Source organism: Patiria miniata, unplaced genomic scaffold, assembly GCF_015706575.1.
Source record: "Patiria miniata isolate m_02_andy unplaced genomic scaffold, ASM1570657v1 HiC_scaffold_18, whole genome shotgun sequence".
Lineage (NCBI taxonomy): Eukaryota > Metazoa > Echinodermata > Asteroidea > Valvatida > Asterinidae > Patiria > Patiria miniata.
In genome coordinates this window covers 5,360,793-5,377,390 of record NW_024037056.1, presented here as the reverse complement: position 1 = coordinate 5,377,390, position 16,598 = coordinate 5,360,793, and the positions used below count along the sequence as shown (strand labels likewise).

General features: G+C 41.1%; 2 protein-coding genes and 1 non-coding gene across 3 annotated transcripts; 1 reads left to right on the top strand and 2 right to left on the bottom strand.

The window, feature by feature from the left end:
* Positions 1 to 1,012: 1,012 nt before the first annotated feature.
* On the bottom strand, positions 1,013 to 5,435 carry LOC119724371 (meiotic recombination protein REC114-like). The gene is made up of 6 exons (XM_038195393.1): positions 5,275 to 5,435; positions 4,783 to 4,869; positions 4,260 to 4,343; positions 3,512 to 3,643; positions 3,229 to 3,288; positions 1,013 to 1,531 (listed from the first exon to the last, which is right to left on the bottom strand). The coding sequence occupies exons 1-6, from the start codon at positions 5,401 to 5,403 to the stop codon at positions 1,358 to 1,360; spliced, it is 666 nt and encodes a 221-aa protein (XP_038051321.1). The 5' UTR covers positions 5,404 to 5,435; the 3' UTR covers positions 1,013 to 1,357.
* Positions 5,436 to 7,235: 1,800 nt separating this feature from the next.
* On the bottom strand, positions 7,236 to 15,947 carry LOC119724370. Its single transcript, XM_038195392.1, has 4 exons — positions 15,695 to 15,947; positions 8,851 to 10,420; positions 8,165 to 8,221; positions 7,236 to 7,519 (listed from the first exon to the last, which is right to left on the bottom strand). Exons 1-4 carry the CDS (start codon positions 15,716 to 15,718, stop codon positions 7,386 to 7,388), a joined length of 1,785 nt encoding a protein of 594 aa, XP_038051320.1. The 5' UTR covers positions 15,719 to 15,947; the 3' UTR covers positions 7,236 to 7,385.
* Positions 8,570 to 8,641, top strand: Trnaa-cgc. Its single transcript has one exon. It is a non-coding gene; the product is annotated as a tRNA-Ala (tRNA).
* Positions 15,948 to 16,598: the final 651 nt, after the last annotated feature.

The window sequence follows — 16,598 nt, the reverse complement described above, 5'->3', positions numbered from 1 at the left end:
AAGGATTTCTTTTTAGACATTGAAGGTTTTTCAAGTGTTCAAATGACGGCAAAATGTACAGTCATACTTTAGAAAGAAAAAAGTATTGTAAATACACTTCCTACATGTGCATCATCCAAGAAGGGATTCTAAGTAGATTTTTTTTTCATTCTCAAAATTGAGAAATATCAGTGTTCAACTTCAAAAATGTAGTCATACTTTAGAAAAAAGAAAAAAAGTATTGTAAATAACAAATTTGTATATTAAGTTGTACAATAAAAACGAAAGAAAAAAGTGTACATACAAATGGCTCTTTAAGGTCAAAACATCTCAAATAAAGGTTAAAAACCAAAGAAAACAAAGAAAGTATGTTCATAAATTAGTGCTTCTGTTGCTGTTGTTCTGATTTTAAAAATGCAATGAAATCTTGTGTAAACTTTTGGAATGGTGTGTTGCAAAATGTCTTTGAATCATCATTGATAGTGGGGTGCTGTGGTCCAGTGGTTCGAATCCTGACTGGGGGAACATGGTGCTTGTGCTCTTGAGCAAGGTGCTTTACCATTATTGCTTCGTCCTTCGGATGGGACGTAAAGCCGTAGGTCCCGTGTGTTGTGTAGTGTACGTTAAAGAACCCAGTAACACTTGTCGCTATTTGCCCCAGTGTTTCTGGCAGTGGTGTACATAATGGGTCTCGTATGTTCATAGTTCATTTACCTGTCTTTGGTTGCATTCTCCCAAGCGCTTTGTGTCCTTTGGAAAAGGGGCAATATAAATACGGTTATTATTATTCCTACAAATGTACCATTAGGGAGACACGTTATTGTAATTTCTTCGACAATAGGGAGACTCTGGTCATTAGGCAGACATTTTTATGTCTCCCTAATTCCACAGCCCCCCCCTTTAGAGGCAAAATTTTACTGTCGCAATCAGGTTATATTTGTTGCTCGTGGTCTCATTAGTAAAAAATACCGAAATTCGTGGAAAAAGGACAAGGGAATATTGGGTTAGGGCACATTTAAGTTTGAAAAATTTTGTGCACAAGTCTATGGGAATGTCTCCCAAATGACCCATTCCCGGTAATAGTTATTATTATTATTATTATTGTAGCGGTACGCAACTCAACTCTGGCCGAAGGTTTACAACTTTCTTCATATTTGTGCCTGTTCTGAGTAAATACATGTAGTTTTTCAAAATTTTCACAACACGTAATTTTTTTTGTATTTTACATCAGAAACTGCAAAAACTATGATGCGTAATTTAACACAGTCTGAACATTATGAAAGCTTAACTACTTGACATTTGCTTTTCTGCACAAATTCCTCAATTTAACATTGAGAGTTTTCAGTGGAAGTTCTAACTCGCCCATGACCACAAATCGTCATTCGTCTCTCGTTAATTTCTTCAGTTCGTCCTCCACCGTCTCCACAAACGCAGGGAACGTTGGGTCGGCGAGGCAGAGCCGCACCATCTCAGAGAGTTGCTCAGGCTGCCAGGACGATTGGTGGTGGTGGTAGGCAAGGGGGAGGTCCAACGTCTTGCTGCCTAGTAGAACCTGTCAAGAGGATGAAGTTTAGTGTTGAGTTGGGGTATGGGTGAGTTAGGATCAGCGTTGTATTGGAGTCAATCACAAGTTGGTCACAAGTCAATCATAAGTCAATCCCGAGTCAATTACGAGTCAATCAAAAGTCGATCACGAGTCGATCACACGTCGATCATAAGTCAATCCCGAGTCAATCCCGAGTCAAACACAAGTCGATCACGAATCGATCACGAGTTGATCACAAGTCGATCACGAGTCAATCACGGGTCAATCACGGGTCGATTACGAGTCGATCACAACTCGATCACAAGTCAATCTAGAGTCGATCACAAGTCAATCACAAGTCGATCATGAGTCGATCACGAGTCGATCACAACTCCATCACAACTCCATCACAACTCCATAACAAGTCCATCACAAGTACATCACAAGTACATCACAAGTCATTCTTACAACAATCACAAGTTGATCACAAATCGATCTCAAGGCGATCACAAGTCGATCACAAGTCAATTGCAAGTCGATCGCAGGTCGATTGCAAGTCGATCGCAAGTTGATCGCAAGTCGATCACAAGTCGATCGCAAGTCGATCACAAGTCGATCACGAGTCGATCACAACTCGATCACAACTCAATCACAACTCGATCACAAGTCCATCACAAGAGAAGAAGAACATAGATCCGGCAATGCCTTTGTCACTTGTCACTTGAAAAGTTTGTCCCCAGACTCCAGACTGGATGACGTGTGACTGGTCAGTCACACGTCATCCAGTCTGGAGTCTGGGGACAAACTTTTCAAGTGACAAGTGACAAAGGCATTGCCGGATCTATGTCCTGGCTGCCAGGACGATTGGTGGTGGTGGTAGGCAAGGGGGAGGTCCAACGTCTTGCTGCCTAGTAGAACCTGTCAAGAGGATGAAGTTTAGTGTTGAGTTGGGGTATGGGTGAGTTAGGATCAGCGTTGTATTGGAGTCAATCACAAGTTGGTCACAAGTCAATCATAAGTCAATCCCGAGTCAATTACGAGTCAATCAAAAGTCGATCACGAGTCGATCACACGTCGATCATAAGTCAATCCCGAGTCAATCCCGAGTCAAACACAAGTCGATCACGAATCGATCACGAGTTGATCACAAGTCGATCACGAGTCAATCACGGGTCAATCACGGGTCGATTACGAGTCGATCACAACTCGATCACAAGTCAATCTAGAGTCGATCACAAGTCAATCACAAGTCGATCATGAGTCGATCACGAGTCGATCACAACTCCATCACAACTCCATCACAACTCCATAACAAGTCCATCACAAGTACATCACAAGTACATCACAAGTCATTCTTACAACAATCACAAGTTGATCACAAATCGATCTCAAGGCGATCACAAGTCGATCACAAGTCAATTGCAAGTCGATCGCAGGTCGATTGCAAGTCGATCGCAAGTTGATCGCAAGTCGATCACAAGTCGATCGCAAGTCGATCACAAGTCGATCACGAGTCGATCACAACTCGATCACAACTCAATCACAACTCGATCACAAGTCCATCACAAGAGAAGAAGAACATAGATCCGGCAATGCCTTTGTCACTTGTCACTTGAAAAGTTTGTCCCCAGACTCCAGACTGGATGACGTGTGACTGACCAGTGATGGCCTTGTGAAGACTTTATTGCAAAATCCAATTTGTGTAAAATATGTTCTTGAGTTACCGTAGCAACAGTTCCTAAAGAAACTTCGCCCTCCAGAATCGTTTTGTCCGCTGCAGGCTTCTGATTAATTTGAAATGAAAAAAAAAAACCCATCTTACAAATTGTAAAAGACATTGGAAGATCATTTACTCATATATTGGCTTTTCACTGATGACTGAGGTCCAATGGCTATGTATCTTATAGTCATAAGATGTTTACAAGATCATCAGCATTCTAAAATTGGAAAATGATGATATCTTCATTTGATATGTTTTTTTTTCACCTGTAAAACGGCATGGCGCACCTGTGTCGTGTCGGCACCCTCCTGCTTGACATGGAAATACGTTCTCAGATTGACGACGCAGTCCGCGCAAGCCTCAACAGTCGACGGGAACGAACCTTGCTTGAACTTGACTCGGAACTTCCTGCATTCATTCTGCTTAGGCCAAAAAAAATAAATAAATAATTCTGCGTCCGGTCACCCTACATACCCTATTTTGACAGCCTCTACCCTAATTTGGGAAAATATTACTTTGGAAATGGTAAAACACAGTGTCCTCCAAAAACAAATATGGTACACATTTAAAAAATCAACATGCCAATGATTTTCCTTTTCAAAATGGACATTGTCTGGTTTTGAAATTAACATTCTATTTCAAATTCCATTGACTATTTCAGATTAGCGATTAATTCTATTAATTTTCTGCAAAGGTGGAAACCATTGGCCCCAATGGTAGGCCCTACTATAAGGCCCCCCCCAAAAATAGTTCTGCTTCCGATTAGCCTACATAGCATTTGAAAATAGGGTAGGTAGGTAGGGAATTTTTTTTGTGTACGATCATATGGAGGTGTCTGCGTGTAGTCAAGGGTAAAAGGTAGTAATTGATGATTTTCTGGGGTTTTTCCCCTCATTTTTACCCCCCCCCCCAAAAAAAAAACAACCCACAAAAAACAAATGAGGGTAGGGGCTGGCAAAATAGGGTAGGTGGGGTAACCGGAAGCAGAACTTTTATTGTTTTGGGCCTAATGGCGTCCAATAAATAATTGCAAACCTTAATTTTTTGGATGAACAGCAAGCAATCTCCTCTGACTGCCCCCTTTATGTAGTGCTCGGCATCAAAAAGTGCATGACTCTCCTAAAAAGATAAACAATATCAGTTTACTGCAGTAAATTCGGGGGGAAAAGGAATGCATAACACACAAAAACCAAGGTCAAGAAATACTATATTTCATCTAGTATAGCCAAAAGGGCAATTAGACTTTCATGTACATGTATTTTAATTAAATCTCATATGACAAAAGTACACACCAAAAACAATTCAAAGAAAGCTAGGGGGCCTATGTCAAATATATTTTGTCGCATTCTTGAACCAAAAACCATTGAAAATTGGGAAAATTTAGTCACTGTACCTGGCTTTTTTGGGGGGACCTAGGGAGCTAGAACTCCTTTTTTGAAACTTTTGGCTTGGATCGGTACTAGCCAAATAAAAAAAATTCAAAAAAAAATGGAAGTTCAAATCAAGTGCCCCCGTTACTATTTTTTTGGTGAAAATTTGGAACATCTTTGTTTCTTACAAGGATAAGCTTGCCTCTGGTGATGAGAAGATAGCTGGAATCTTGAATGGACAACATCAATGGCTCGGCGTCAGACCAGGGAAAATGCTAACATCGCAGAGAAAGAGTGAATCAGTGATAACAAAAACGGACACAGGCTCACAGCTTTTATCATATCAATTGAGGGAAACATAATTTTCTAAGTACAAATTAGTTTTACGACAAGAATGAATCTCAAAAAGCGCCTGGGGCTTGAAAGAAACAGTGGAGACCTTTGTTGTTTCCCTAAACTAGTACAGAATTGACCTATATAAAATGATATGCATGTTGTAGGATAGGCCTACTTTCACGAAAACTTGTTTTGTACTGCAGTGCAGCACAGGCGCGTGCGCGTAGTGATAAGTTGCAAAGTTATTGGGCCTGGCTAGACCAGTAAAGTTTTACAACTTAAAACGCACTTTGTAAAATCCAACGCAATCGTTGTCTAAACATTTAAAAGACAATAAAACTTACCTTCCACGTTCCTGCTTGTGTCGAGGCTTCTTGCTGTTCTTTGCCACCAGTTTTGGCCGCGTCATTCGAACGAACAAACCTCGCATATCGGAGCAAATGCCACTCGCTTCGCTTCGAGTTGAGCGCCATGATTTGTGAACAGCGCCCTCTTGTGATATTTAGTAAAAAAATTGGGTGTGCCAGCGCCACAGCGATGTAAAAAGTTGTTATACCAGTATAATGAAGGAATTAAACAGCTGATAAAGTTTTTTTTTTATTTAATGGTTGAGTTTTCATATACTTTACTCATATACTTTATATAAAAGGTTCTTAAAAAACCCGTTTTATGAGTTGTTTATTAAGTTTTCTTTCTTCATGTACGCTTGGTTTCAAACAAAATGAAATTTTTTTTATCTGAAAGTCAACCGGGGTGTTTCACACAATAGTGGCGTCTCAAAACAAGACTTTTTTCCCGTTTGGCACAAAATTGCAACATCTTATATCGGCAGCGTAATATAGTTTATTATGATAACGGAATTATAATAGATATGTGCAAAATGTATTTCAGTTTTTACACATTCAAAAGGCATATATACGATCCCAACTCCTTGTTCGAAACAAAATATTTGTATTAAAAATATCAATTAGAACTATGCCATACCGTTCATAGAAATATATACATACATGTACATACACCAACACAATAGCTACTTTCTCTTAATTAAACTATCAAGATTATACATTTCTGTTTATATTTCATTAAGATAAATCATATTTTTTTGCTAAACAGCTCACATGAAATAACTTACAAAATTTTAAAAAAAATACTTATATTTCCCACATCTTATTAGTTGGGCTTTTGTCAAAAGACGGTGTTCAACATTTGCATGGAATAACATTATACTTCTAATATAAGTTGGGGTTATTTTTGTGGTACTTGTCACACTTATTAATCGGGTCCCAATCTAGGGATAGCTTCAGCTTAATTATCTTCATAGTACAAAATATATCATGCATAATTTTTTTACTGTTTTCCTCAAAAACATATAAGCTGAAACTTCAACATCATAATTTCACATACATCTGTCGGTTTCACAACCCGTTGCGATATTCATATTGTGGATTGATTTGACCAGTATAGACCTAATAATTATAATTTTATGATATAGGGAATTATTTTAACAGCAACAAACATTATTACCACCCTTCTCACCATTTTAAGGAAATCTAGTCCCACATTTCGTGTACAGGTTGACCCCAAAAAATGCAACCCTAAAACACTTGCCTTAAAAAAAGGGACCGGTGGATTTTTATGTTTTAGGTATCAGATTAAAGCTGAGAGCTTTTTCTTTCAAATACTGAGAAAAAAAATCGTGAAAATAACACTTAAAGCTGTTGAGAAAATGCCAATTATGGAAAAGTAGTCATTTGTCATCCTGTACACAAGTACTTCAAACAGTGAAACAGTTTACTGTAAGCCTACTGTGCAATTATCCTTCATTTGTGCGATGTCTTTAATATTTTGACATATTTATGATGCTGAAAAGGTTTAAAATAGAACTAAAAAGGATGAGTTACCTGTTCAGGTGGACAATTAAAGGTATTTCCATTAAACTCATTTGTATCTTGTCATATTGTGTGCAGTGTTGTAAGGATTAGGGCATGCACAAATATAGGTACAGTGAAAATCCCTTACTGTGGTACTTTGTTGCTTACAGGATGAAAAATGACTACTTTTACATAATTGGCATTTTCTCGGCAACCCAAAGTGCTATTTTCATGATTTTTCAGTATTTGAAAGAAAAAGCTCCCAGCTTTAAAATGATACCCAAAATATAAAGATCCACCGATCCCCTTTTATAAAGTGTTACATTTTTTAGGGGGGTCACCCTGTATAGGCCTATATTAAGTAACATTCGAATACACGAAAACATGGACTGCCAAACTTTTTTCTCGAATCAAACTTTTTTTTGTCGAGCATCTAACCATGCGTGCACGGTCAAAAATCGATTGCCCAAGCATTTCGGACCACGTCCAAAGGATACACAAGTCATGTGCGTGAAAAAAACACACAGTGAAGTTGGGCCTTGTTCGGTAGTGTATTCGTTAATTTCTCGACCGATTTCAAAGTTTCACTGCCAATACATTTGTCTCTCCCTCGGCCGGTATTTGTGCTGGTTACGTTGCCTCCGAGTCACGTTGTAACAGCACCACGTGAACAACGCGAACAAGATCAGAATAGCCAGTGCTCCCAACGCCACAAAACCTAAAAGTTTGGAGGGGGAAAAATCATTTTCATTACAAAAAAGTATAACATAGATCCTGTTTTGTTTTTATATAATGCACCAGGGTTTGTGACTCATGATCAGTAAGCATTAGAGGGTCAGGGGTTCGAATCCAGCTGCTGGTCATATGCTGTGTCCTTGGGCAAGCCACTTCCTCCCCACTTGCCTCTCTCCGCCCAGGAGTATAAATGGGTACCGGCATTAGCTGGGGAGTATACCTGCGATGGACTGGCATCCCATCCAGGGGGAATATTCTCAGTCGTTTCATGCTACTGATAAACCGGAGATGAACGCCTGCCTTAGTTTTAATGGACCACATGGGCTCGTAACAGACTTGACTGCGGTTTGAAAATTAGCATCGTGTGAAATTGTCGGTGAATACTCTTGAAAAACGACCTTGAAGCAATTTGATGTCTATAAAGAGTTTGCACAAAGCGCCCTCATTGTGGGCAACGGATATTGTCATTTGAATTCACAGACAATAAAAGTACAGAGTGTCTACTCCTGGGCATCACAGATCAAAGAACTGCCCAAAATGAGGGCGCCCCATAGTCTTTGCAAGCTTTCTATTCAGATAAATATTTTTTGTTTTCATGTCCGTTTTTTTGTGTGTTTTATATACGTACCGGCCAAGTATCCCGGTTGCTGAAGCAACCCGCATGGCTGTTCACCGCAGTCAGTTGCTACATTAAAATTGGAAAGTTTGAAAGAAGTAAAAATTATTAAATAATCTGTCTTTGTTTCAAAAAATTAGTCTGTCAGTTGGTCGGCCGGTCGGTCGGCGTGTCGGTCGGTCAGTCAATTAATAAGTAATCAATAAATCGGTCATAAATCTGTCAATCTCAGTCAGCGATTGATCGATCAGTGTTATAAATTGATCCCTCGATTATGACATTTTGTAATCTATCAATCAACAAGACAAGTCTTTATTCAAAATTTCCGCAACTTGTGATTTTTTTTGGTATCAACTCGGCTCATCAAAGTAAATGCTTTCATTAGAAACACTAAGATAGATGTAGCATATCACTAATGGGGATATAGCTCAGTGGTAGAGCGCTCGCTTCGCATGCGAGAAGCCCCGGGTTCGAATCCCGGTGTCTCCAGTTTTGGACAATACCTTTTAAAACAAAAACATCATTTAATAATTGTTAATAATTAAAACTGGAACAGTGTGAGATTTGAAATTGTAGTAGCTTTACGTTTCTTTTCGCTCTTCTGATAATGACTGCATTAAAATTTGTTCAGCGAATGTGTACTGTTGATTTTGTTGATAGAAAATTTGGTTTTAGAAAATATGTGGAGAAAAACTTACAAGAGACATATAACGCGGTCACCACTATGATGCCTACGATCACCCCAACAGCTAACAGCAGTAGGATGACGAAACAACACCGATTGCAGATATCGGCCATGGACACCCTGTTGCCATGGTAATAGCGCCTCGACGGGGGGTCCCACTCCCTAGAAGGCGGCGGGTAATTCCTCATGTCGTCCTCCATGGGGCGTAGTATCTGCTCCACTTGGGGTACAATGGGAGGCGACCAGGGCGGCGGCTCACCCCGGGCGGGTAATGTGCGTTCCTCGCGTGGTTGCCTTCTCTCCGATTCCTGGCGTCTTGGTGGTTCGTCTTGGGGTTCCCTTGGTCGCTCTGCACCGCTCAGTTCAGCCACGACCCTTCGGTAGTTAACAGCCAGGCTTTCGCTGCGTGTCACCGCCTGGCCGGAGGAGCGCTGAGACCAAGGTGCCACGGCTTCCCAGTTCCCGTGGGTCATGGTGGCGCTGTCTTCCCGACCGTCTCCGATCTGGATGAACCGGTCGTCTGTCTCTGCCTCGTCTTGCTCAACAGGCTCGCTGACGTCTTGCACAGTGACGTTCGTCTGTGTGCTCATGTCTCGAAGAACCTGGGCTTCTATTTCTTGGCTGTCATCAACTTCGAGTTGTTCCATCTCTTGCTGGTCTTCTTCTTCTTCGGCCAGGGTGTGAAGAGCCTCCAGTTGAACCTGAACCTCCTTCGATTCTAGCTGGACGTCTTGTTGCTGTGGCAGATAGCTCGGGGGTTCGTCTTGACTCGCCACTGCGCGTGGTATCACCATGGGCTGATCTGGTGGCGGCGGGGGTCGCGGCGCGAACGGCGGCGGCTCCGAGCGTATCGGGTCCGCTACCGGTTGCGGGGCTGACCGGAACTTATTCACCGATGAATAGATGGCTCTGTCTCCCCTCGGGGCCTCCTCGGCTCTCCTTGGCGCGGAGTCGTCCACGCTGACATCATCAGCACCTTCGCCACGATCTGATTCGGCCTCTTCGCTGTCACTACTCTGCTCCGTGCTGTCAATGCCATCTTCGGCTGTTTCGTCAAAACCCCGGTTGACATTATAAGTCCCCGCCATGGATGGCCCCGACAGGAGGACATCCATGTCCACACCAGCCATTGGGTTAATCTGGAATTCATAATCCTCCGCGGTCAGATCGAACTCATGGTGAAAACGCGGGGCCATCGGGTTACGTAAGCCCCGGTTCTTCGGATCGGGAAAGGACATCTCCGAAGTCACCTTCGGTGCCCCCTTCATGAAGTGCCGCATGCTGATCTCGGTATCATACAAGCTCTTGGGGTGGCGAGGATTGCGAGCAAAGCCGATGACTCTGGGCTCTGGGTTCCTACGTCTTGGCCCGGCGCCCGGAGCATTTGGGAAATAAGACTGACTGTTAGGCCGGAGCCCGCCCAGGCTTCTACCAGCAGCCGCCCTGATGTACCGACCGGTTGGCGAGCCATGCCGTCCGCCGGCTTTCTCCCGTTTCTTCCCGCTGTATGTGTGAGGTCGTCTCGGTGAGCGAGGTACGCGACCAACAAACTCCAAATCGCCCTCCTGAAAACCCGAAGGCTCCTGGAAATTAAACACAATGCTTCATAATTCACAAAAATCTACCCTTTCTTAAGGGTTGTTTTCTTCATGGTATAGACCATTGTCATGTTGCGGCCATCTTGATTTTTTCCCCATTCAAAGCAATGTAACCAAAGCGAGGCTGGAAGGAAAATAGTCTGGTTGCTTTTTGCACATCATCCATTTTCATTCAGTACTCTTATTGGTTACAGGGAGCATGACTGACATGTTGGCAGAATGATAAAGGTATATTCAGTAGAGTTGTAACGAGTCACTGATTTTTGTGACTCGAGTCGAGTCGAGTCATTTTAAAGAAGTGACTCGAGTCGAGTCGAGTCATTAGGTCAAGATGGTCGAGTCGAGTCGAGTCAAATATTTAGCTCGAGTCCATTCAAGTCAAGAATATTTTAACACTATTTACCAAAATGTATAAAAGGAGGGCATACATTTAGCCGGCGTTCGAATCCAAGAGGCTTTATAAGAAATCGCCCAAAGCCAATGATGAAACAACGAATTGGAAAATGTGTTTAAAATCCGGTTTCTGAATAGTATTTTGTGCGTTCCAGAACCATAAGGTGGGAGTCTGTGACACGTTGTATGTTTGTAAATGAACATAAAATTCGCACCGAAAGTCATTGCAAATACTTTTCGCAAAATTTTGCTTTTATTTTTGGGACTCGAGTCTTATTAGCATTCGCTCGAGTCGAGTCGAGTCTTTTGATGAGGGACTCGAGTCGAGTCGAGTCATTTGCTTGCAGTGACTCGAGTCGAGTGGAGTCATTTACCCCTAGGGACTCGAGTCGAGTCGAGTCACCAAAAATGTTGACTGAGTCGGACTCGAGTCGAGTCATTGACTCGAGTCATTACAACTCTGCGATTCAGTTAATGAATGAGTCCACTCTCAACTTCAAAAGTAATAACATTTGTAATTGTGTAGTCTATGTTGCAAGAGAACCGTTATACAGGGTGTCCAAAAAAGTTGTGCAAGCAGATATCCTTTAATTTCTCAAAAACTGCTTAACATGAGTATTTCATCTTGATGGAGCATATTAATTATACTCTTGTTTATGATCAGTGGAAATGCCATGGAAATCCGTTCATGCAAACCAGAGATCTAACTGTTTGTGAAAGGCTATGGGTTTTTCATCCATTCCAATGGGATTTACACAGTTGACGATATCAGTACATCAGATTGTCACGGGCCTTTTCACTCTGATGTAAATTAAGTCCCATCCCACTGGAAATTGGTGAAAAACCCATGACCTTTTATAATTTGTTAGATCTCTGGTTTGCATGAACTGATTTCCATGGCATTTTCACTGATGCACAAGCGTATAATAAAAGATGCTCCATCAAGGTGAAATACTCATGTTAGAGGGAATACACAACATTTGCAAACATCGAAAAACAAAACTACCAAATGTTTACAAAATATCTTACTAGGATGTTGATAAATGATGGTCCAAAGCATCCTGTAAAAGTATGGCACCTGGTGTGAAGTCAATTTCAAGAAAAGTGGTATTTTTGGATAAATTTCCAACAGTGGTCGGCCGACCACCGTTGGAAAAACCTAACTATTTTTTCAACTACTGCTCCAAATTCAACATTTTTCAGTCCAAATTTTGTTTGCTATTGATTGCATGTTCATGAGCGGGTATGGTGCAGGCCACCTAGACTGGTCCCTTACCTTACAGTTTTGTGGCATATATAAATTGATTTATTTCATCTTTAGTGGCGTCAGGGAACCAGACTACTTGAACAATATTTGATCTATTATAGTAACCCCTCAAATAGTTAGTTTCTGAAAATTACAGCAAAAGCCAATGATGTACATTCCCTTTAAGTAGTTTTTGCAAAACACAACTTTTTTGGGGACACCCTGTAGTCTGGTTCCTGGACCTGACGAGTCTGATCTATTCCCAGGTCAGGTTGCTGCCGCTATCACGTGATTGATTAAGTCACCGGGAGGAATTCCTTCAAATAAAGTCGAAAATATTCTCTCATTTAAGTATTTTATCAAAATGTTTTTACATTTTAGACTATACGGCGTTTGTAAATGGTAGAACTTTCACCCCCCAAAATCTAGGAAATCTTTTCTTTTGTGTGTGTCTGTCCTTCCTCGAATGGCGGAGCTTTTGGTGAAAAGGAAACTCATGAAAAGAGTGGAGTGTTTGGTGCGATAGAAAATAGCTAACTATAGGTGAATGGCAACGCCCCGCGGATAAAGGTACATTTCACTGCACTGAAAAAAAGTCTTTTGAAAACGTGGCCAGACATTGTGCGTTTTTTTTTCTCTACAAATTTCTCAACACTCAAATTTAATGACGCATACCAGTAAAAGGTCATATTATATGGGTCATTGATGAAGTTGTGATAAATTTGACGGTTTTTGACGTACATTTGACAATGATTGAAGGTTTAGAGGCATGTTTTTGGTCGCTGTGAGTCGACAGGTTTTTCGTAGTTTTATGTTGATCTGTTCATTTGTGTGTTTGTAAAATAATAATATTATTATGATTATTTGTATAATTTTTTTTTTAATTGTCACAAACCTCAATGTTACAGTCTTTCAGCACTAAAAGTTGCCGGAATGTTGGATATTAATTTTGCTGTCGTAATTTTTTTGTTCTTTGGTGATTCGTTGTCATGTCAGTACATGGCAGTCAGCCAGTGAGCAAACTTTTCTCACAAATGTTTTCAAGGAGAAAATATTTGGGCTCACATTTTGAACAGAAAACCCATAAGGCCAAAAACAAAAAAGTCTCCGGTTTCTGGTATGCGCGCGCGTCGCCGTAGCCATGCGCGTCGGCAAAATGAAATTTTTTTTTTTTCAATGAAAGATGATGTCTCAAAACCGCCAAACTCACTGGTTTAACTGGAATCATGCTGCTGCACAATTCTAACGTGTTTTTAGATTGGGTTATGGTCGAAAATAAGCTTTATGTGGCCTTTCTGGACTCCCATATATTTGCACTAAGTTTAGTCGGGCACCATTTGCAGTCATCAGCCGAAATTTGAAGCAAAAAAATCCGGTAAAAAAAAAAAAAAAAAGCCGCGTCGCCGCACCACTTTTTGGGCAAGCTCCATACCAGAAACCGGAGACTTTTTTTTTTGGCCTAAACTATTCCTGATAGTAATGAAATCACAGCAACAGCGCCCCCAGTTGTCCAGAAAAGCATGGGATTAAAAAAAAATGTTTACAGAAGTGCACTTTTCAATAAAATTAACTAAAAAGGGATGTCAACTATTTTTCATACATTTGAAAGGAGTAGAAAGTTGCACAAAATGTGTCCCTCAGAAAAATTCATCTCACATGAACCCTAATATAAATACAGATTTGACGCTGCATGGAAATTCTAAAGTACCTGTAAGGCAAGAGCGTTTATTGTGCACTTTTCTATACTTGAATGGGTAGACTAAATCTTTTATAATATTTTTCCATGGACAGACATCAGAAATACGACCGACCCGGTTACGCCGGAATGGTTTGTTTCAAAGGTTTGAAAAAAAATCTGCATTTTGCAGGTTCATGGACAACACAGTCGTTCATCTGACTTGCACTGCAGGTATTAGTGATCCGTGGGAAAACAATTTTTTCATGCCCGGTGTTCCATGAAATATGAACTCCTTAGTTAAAGGCATCCGACTTATTTGACTCCTATTTATTTCTGCACTGAGGCATGCGGGGTGGGGTGTGAACGAACCCGTACGGTAGTTTATGGGATTCGAATGTAATTATACACGACACCGGTTTCGAACCCACAACTTGCTGCCTGTGTGTGCAGTTTTACCAATACCCAGAACCACACGTACTCACAAAAGAGATTTACTCACATGGTGCTACCGCAAATTTATCTTGTCTTTTCACTCATCTTGTCTTAATACCCACTGAGTTTGCTGTGATTGGTCGCCGATTCGAATCCAATGTAATCATTGGCCGATCCAGGGAGGGGGCGCAACGGGGGCCACGCCCCCTCCAAAAAAAAATCAGAGAAGTGAAAACGCTTTTTTTGTCTTAAATTTTTAGGAGATAAATTAAAACGTTGCCTACCTCCCTTGCAAGCCGTCCGCTACACATATATTTCAGTTTTAATATCACAATGTGGAAAAAGCGCACCATACTATACTTAATCCCCTTTCCCATTTTGAAAAAAAAAAATACTCGAGCCTTCGAGCCCCCTCCCCGAAAATTTCGTTCTGGATCCCTTGAAAATAATGTCTTTTGGTAACATACATGTGGTTTTTTTTTTACACCGTACCATCAGTGTTATTTTCTCAAATTTATGTCTAATTTGCGAGACCTGTACCCAAATTGCAGTGTTGGGTAGTCAATTTTGTTCGGATATCTTTACCTGCTTTCTCAATCTGACACCCGGCTCGTCATGTCCTATTTGAATGCGGATATTTGACTGTGGATATTATTAGATATCCTGTTCGAATGTGTTTTTTAGTCCTTACTAGATCTTAACTAATACACTTTAAAGGTATCTCTGATATTTTTGTTATCCAATGTAGGCAGTGGCGTACAAGGGTAAAACGTTGGGGGGGGGGGCACCGAGGGTGCGCACATTTTTCAAGGGGGGGGGGGCTGAAGGCAAAATAATATATTATTTTTGTTGAATTCAAGGTTTTAAATGGGGGCACCCAAGAAGGGGGGGGGGGCATGTGTCCCCCTGTTATGTGCCCCCTCCCCCGTAGTTAATGTAGGGCCACCGTAAGAACTGCGCAAGTTATGGGAAAGTTTAGAAAACCTTTCAAGTTTTCCGCGCGACTCAGCCCCAAACTTTACGAATGCTCAACGCCATTGTGGAACCTTTCGGTTATTTTTAATAACGCGCAGATTAATTATTATTGTCACCCGAACACGTCACTGCGTTCAACGAAAATTGAAATATAGGTGGTACCTTCCATAAACATAATAAGACATACATTCTCTCATTGTTCGCTATTGTCGTATGACGTGAAGTAAATGAACGTCCCTGAACTGCAATTGGGCAGAATCAACTTTGAACTTCGTCAAGGCGGTGCCACAAAATAATCACACAAAACTCGCATCTCCAACAACAACAAAACTTCCCCCGCCCGGCATACGTGACTAATGGCTAAATCCTGTATTACCGGTGCTTGAAACCAACAAGTGTGAAACGCGCCATTATTTAGTACATGCCAATACTCACACAAAACGACTAGGGAAGACAAGGGCAGAATACTTTCCCCTTTTCAATTATTTCCCCGCCAAAACTGTCAAAAATCTCGCCATAAAAGTTCTTTTCTTACCTCCAGGATGACACTGAGCGACATGACAGTCCCCTGCCGGTCTCAAGTTTCTCAAAAACTTACTCCAAAACTCTGGAACCAAGAAAATTATTCCCCGTTCCGAGAGGCGCACGTAAACGGAGCCACACTCAACATGATCTCGTGTACTAACGCATAACTCCACAACGAGAAAACAGCACTTTTTTTTGACCTAACTTTTCCCCCCAATGCCTTCGCACTGGTATGCCAAGTTTTTCATTCTTCTTCGCCTTTCAATTTGGCTTTGAATACGTTACCCTGAACGGTTCAGTGGGTTTGGGGTTTATACGCAAACAAACAATATCGTAATTTTTTTTCCTATCCTGTTTTTCAACTTCACGCCCACTAAATACCGTGCCCGCTCCACTGCAAAGAAAAGAATCTCGGTAAGAGCTTGTTCAAGGCTGTTTGTCAAAACTTCACAGTGACATTTTTTTTTGTATTCAGTTGAATTTCGGATTTATTATTTATAAAAACAATAGGCAGTATTGAAGGATTGTTATCAGATAATTCGGTTTTCAAGGTCAATATTCAGATCATATACTGTAACTTAGAAACAGTGGAATCTAAGCAGACATTTCAAATTTAGAATTTTTTTTTTGCAAAACTTTGGTATGGCTTTTTTTGTTCAGTGAGTAGGCGCAGTGTGGGCACCTGTGACCTAGCGCCTTAATGCACTATTGAATACTATGTGCAAGCACCGAATCAGTTTCAGTACATGTATCGAAGCTATTTTTAATAGGTCCTTTATTAAAAAGAAAAAGAAAAAAAGATAGGCTTCGTATTATACTGTGGAATTTTGACTGAACAAATGTTGAGCACAGTGGCGTGTTTTTTTGTGCGGGGAGGGGGGGGGGGGGCGGGGTTAAAAAGCTTACAGTTCAAA

What these genes read in the sequence shown, in the direction of transcription:
- LOC119724371 (XM_038195393.1), bottom strand. Translation starts at nt 5,403, where the DNA reads ATGGCGCTCAACTCGAAGCGAAGCGAGTGGCATTTGCTCCGATATGCG. An exon ending in CCAGAGGCAAGCTTATCCTT is followed by an intron (nt 4,344 to 4,782) that starts GTAAGAAACAAA and finishes TTATCTTTTTAG; the next exon opens with GAGAGTCATGCACTTTTTGA. An exon ending in CTTTAGGAACTGTTGCTACG is followed by an intron (nt 1,532 to 3,228) that starts GTAACTCAAGAA and finishes TCCTCTTGACAG; the next exon opens with GTTCTACTAGGCAGCAAGAC.
- LOC119724370 (XM_038195392.1), bottom strand. Translation starts at nt 15,718, where the DNA reads ATGTCGCTCAGTGTCATCCTGGAG. An exon ending in CGCTCAGTGTCATCCTGGAG is followed by an intron (nt 10,421 to 15,694) that starts GTAAGAAAAGAA and finishes TTTAATTTCCAG; the next exon opens with GAGCCTTCGGGTTTTCAGGA. An exon ending in GCAACCGGGATACTTGGCCG is followed by an intron (nt 7,520 to 8,164) that starts GTACGTATATAA and finishes CCAAACTTTTAG; the next exon opens with GTTTTGTGGCGTTGGGAGCA.